The sequence below is a fragment of the Alexandromys fortis genome, unplaced genomic scaffold (assembly GCF_014885135.2).
Source record: "Alexandromys fortis isolate MF-2015 unplaced genomic scaffold, M_Fortis_MF-2015_v1.1 scaffold_633, whole genome shotgun sequence".
In the NCBI taxonomy this organism is placed as follows: Eukaryota; Metazoa; Chordata; class Mammalia; order Rodentia; family Cricetidae; genus Alexandromys; species Alexandromys fortis.
Genome location: NW_026068497.1, coordinates 5,634 through 9,571, shown reverse-complemented (window position 1 = coordinate 9,571; position 3,938 = coordinate 5,634). Strand labels below are relative to the sequence as shown.

The window sequence follows — 3,938 nt, the reverse complement described above, 5'->3', positions numbered from 1 at the left end:
ATAAAGCTAGAGATTTTGCTGGATTATTTATTGAATGGATGAGTTGATGAAGGTTATCTTTCAGAGTCCAATTCTTGACATATTCAGTGGGTATAGTCAACTATCATTCACAGATACAGAGGCAAAAGGATAGGGGGGGCAAGTAGTTTTATAATGTATGTTATACACAAATATGCAAATGTGAGAATGAGAAGATGAAAATATAATAATGTCAATCAACACTATAGTTTTATATAAAAGTGGTAAAAAGGATAGGCTGTCCTCAGTTCAGTAGCTGATAAAAACCTAATGCACAAGGACTTTCTCTTCCTTTTTAAAAATTCTGCTATATCAATCAGAAACCATAGGCAATAAGCCCTATCACCTTTACTTTTTTATGTACCTTCTCCTTGTTGGCTGTAAAGCAATATTGAAATGACATTAAAATGATTGCAAAAGATTTAGAAACTTTCCCTAAGTCATTCTTTATTTGGCTAAGTTTTCCTACAGGTCAAAGAAATTCCATGGGGAAGTCGGTCTCTTGATCATATGTGTGGCTTCATTCATCATAAATAGTCCAAGTATCTGAGCATTTAATCACAACCTTTGGACATTGTGTGGATAGACATGACTGAGGCATCAAAGCAGGATTTTATTACCACTGAATTTCCTAGTCTCATGAATTTTTATTTTTATTCTAAAGTTGTAAGTCTAAATATTTCCTTTCCTTGTGATTTGTCTTAGTCATCACTTTATTTTCTAAATACTCCATAGGGGACAGATCCAAATTTTGAAAGGCAGTAACATTACCACCTCATATCCCCAAAGCCTAATGATTTGGAGAGAGCATTGTTTCCTGTGATAGTACCAAATAAAGAACAGAGTGGGGTTTTGAGGAATCAATTCGCCTTTCTCAGACTTCACCCATTCAGAAGAAAAATAAGATTACTATAAATTATTCTCTAACTTGTGTAAAAAACACTCCTAGTGTAGTTTTGCTGAGTGTGACTTGGTTTGGGTCTTCAGTAGGAAATCTGCTCGGTGATGATATTAGTCAAGGGATTTCACTTTGAAAGAAAACAGAATCTGTAAGGAGGAATCTGATGCTCCTTCCCTATATAGATTTTTCCCCAGAGCACAACCTCTCCTTGAGACATAGCATGTTCTATGGGAGAGGAGAATTTTTATGATGAATTAGAGACAATTTATTTTAAGTCCATGTGGTCTAAATACTGCTCTACCTGGGATCAAGGAGCACACCAGGTCTTCTGACCAGAAGGTAGGCTAAGAGTCTTGAAGTAAGAAGCAGAGTCTACAGGCTGCAAGAGGTATCAGGTAACTCATTATTTTCTCTACCCCTGTCTGTATAAACTACATGTCCATCTGCTGGTGTGTGACTTTATAGACTTCTCCTTCTGGTTTTCATTTTTCTTGGTGAGTCAGTCATTGTGAGGAAAGACGAGGAATTTCTCAATTGCTAAATGTTTGGGGGTTGGAGAGAGAGGGGGGAGAGAGAGAGAGACAGAGAGAGAGAAAAGATTAAATGTAGAAAAGACAGAGCTGAATAGGAGCAGGTTGTGTTAAAAAAGGTTATCAGATGTCAAATGTCTTCCTGTTGGGGGAACTGATCCAGGAAACACAAGAAGCTATGCAACTTTGTGTGTTTTCCTAATTCAGGGATTAAACCTTGTCAAGATTATTTGTAATACACATAAACTTCCATCTCCCTTATCATCTTTGTCAGTGATAAAGATGTTTTCTGCTGTCTCAAAAGTTTTAGTTCTTATTTATTTTAATTAATACATTTCATACAGTGCCCATCAACCTCTCTGAAGTAATTGGTGCTGCCATAAGCAGACATGTCTCACTGTCATAAAACATCCTAAGTTCTTAAAATACTTTAAATGCAATATTCCTAGATTTGAAAGATTTGAAGAATACTTATTCATCAGAAATATATCTCCATATATCTAGAAAACCTAACTAACATGACTAAAATTTTCATTATTATAAATGACTATCATTCAATTCATAATTTTAATTATGCATTGCATTTTTAAATGAGCTTCACAAAAACATCATACCCTAAATAAGAGAAAAATATACATATAACAGAGTTGACCTTAAATTTTATCAATAAACCAAGATCCATACCAGTGCAAATATCTAGAGATATTCCTCTCTAGAGCATATTTTAAACATATTCTTTTCCAGTCCCCTATTATTACTCCCAGATTCTCCCTCTTCCATACCCATCTAAATTTATGGGTTTTTTTCTTCCAAAAATCAGCTAACCTAAACAAAAATCAACTAAGCAACCGAACAACAACAGTAGCAGATTCTACTTTGAGTATAGTGAGGTCTGGGACAACTGAGAGAGAAAACACCATGGAAGACATTGAGAAAGGGCAGAAACAACAGGAAAATTATTTCTTGAGAAAGTGTAGCTTTGTTTCTTGGTGAGTTTGTGGTTTTCGAAGTTGGATCTCTGGTTGTAACTGAATCACCACAGCTTATTCTGCGCATGTATCACTCTGCAGACTTGAAGACTGCATGCCAAAGGGAGCTTTCCTTGTCATGTTTGTCTGTCTCATCATATAATGTCTGCCATGTCACAATACATTGAGTCTGAGTTTGCTTTGTACTTCCCAACTTGTAGAATCATGAGCTAACAAATGTGTACTCTCTATTAATTACCAAGTCTATGCTTCAGATGTAGTACTTCTCTGAGGAACAGAGGGATATAAAGAATTCAAACCAGCACAGTATCAAAGGAATGAATCAAAAGGAAGACTTATTAAATGCAATGAAGATAATACAAACACATGATCTATGTTTCTGTATATGCATCTATCATCTATCTACTTATAATATATCTTGAAATCTTAACTTTAGAATTCCTTGTGATAAATTAGAAAGATACCTGGCTGAAAGTTAGAAGGACTTATTTTGAGTTACATTTTCTATGTGATTATGAGTATATCAACATTTTTGTGGATTTATACTGTTAATAATTGAATGAAACTAATATAAAAGAAATAAAACCATCAGGTTATTAATATTTAATCTTGAATGAGAATATACTGGCTAAATAAAAGATTTAATAGTAAGTGTATGGTAAAACAGTCTGTCCTTTCTTGAATGCTTTTAATAAAATTAATTTGTGCTAAATTTTTTGACTTTTTTCTAGCCTTCATTCTATCTGATGTCCAACACACTTGAGCTGACTCCATGGCCAATGAAAATAATGTCACTGAGTTAATTTTCACCGGCCTTTTCCAGGATCCAGAGGTACAGAAGGTGTGCTTTCTACTGTTCCTTCCCGTATACCTGGCCACAGTGCTGGGCAATGGCCTCATTGTTGTGACAGTCAACATCACTAAGAGTCTGCGTTCTCCTATGTACTTTTTCCTCAGCTCCTTGTCCCTGGTGGAGATCTGCTACTCCTCTACCATTGTCCCTAAATTCATCACTGACTTACTTGTAAAGATTAAAACCATCTCTCTGAAGGGCTGCCTGGCTCAGATATTTTTCTCCCATTTCCTTGGAGTTGTTGAAATCATTCTGCTTGTGGTGATGGCCTATGATCGCTATGTGGCCATCTGCAAACCTCTCCATTATATGAACATCATGAGTCATCAAGTGTGTCACATGCAAGTAGCTGGCTCCTGGCTGGGGGGCCTCATTCACTCCACCATCCAGATCCTCATCACCATTCCATTGCCCTTCTGTGGTCCCAATGTAATTGACCACTACTTCTGTGACCTCCAGCCATTATTTAAACTTGCCTGCACTGACACATTCATGGAGGGGGTTATCGTGATGGCCAACAGTGGTTTAATCTCTATTATCTCTCTCCTTATTTTGGTGTCCTCCTATATCACCATCCTTGTGAACTTGCGGAACCATTCTGCAGAGGGGAGGCACAAGGCCCTCTCCACCTGTGCCTCCCACATTAC

The 3,938-nt window shown here is 36.7% G+C and overlaps 1 protein-coding gene across 1 annotated transcript; it reads left to right on the top strand.

Annotated features, from left to right (window-relative positions):
* Positions 1 to 3,210: 3,210 nt before the first annotated feature.
* On the top strand, positions 3,211 to 3,933 carry LOC126495801 (olfactory receptor 142; the record flags this gene model as incomplete). The annotated part of the gene is made up of 1 exon (XM_050133391.1): positions 3,211 to 3,933. A coding segment is annotated over exon 1 (723 nt), but the record flags the coding sequence as incomplete, so codon positions are not given.
* Positions 3,934 to 3,938: the final 5 nt, after the last annotated feature.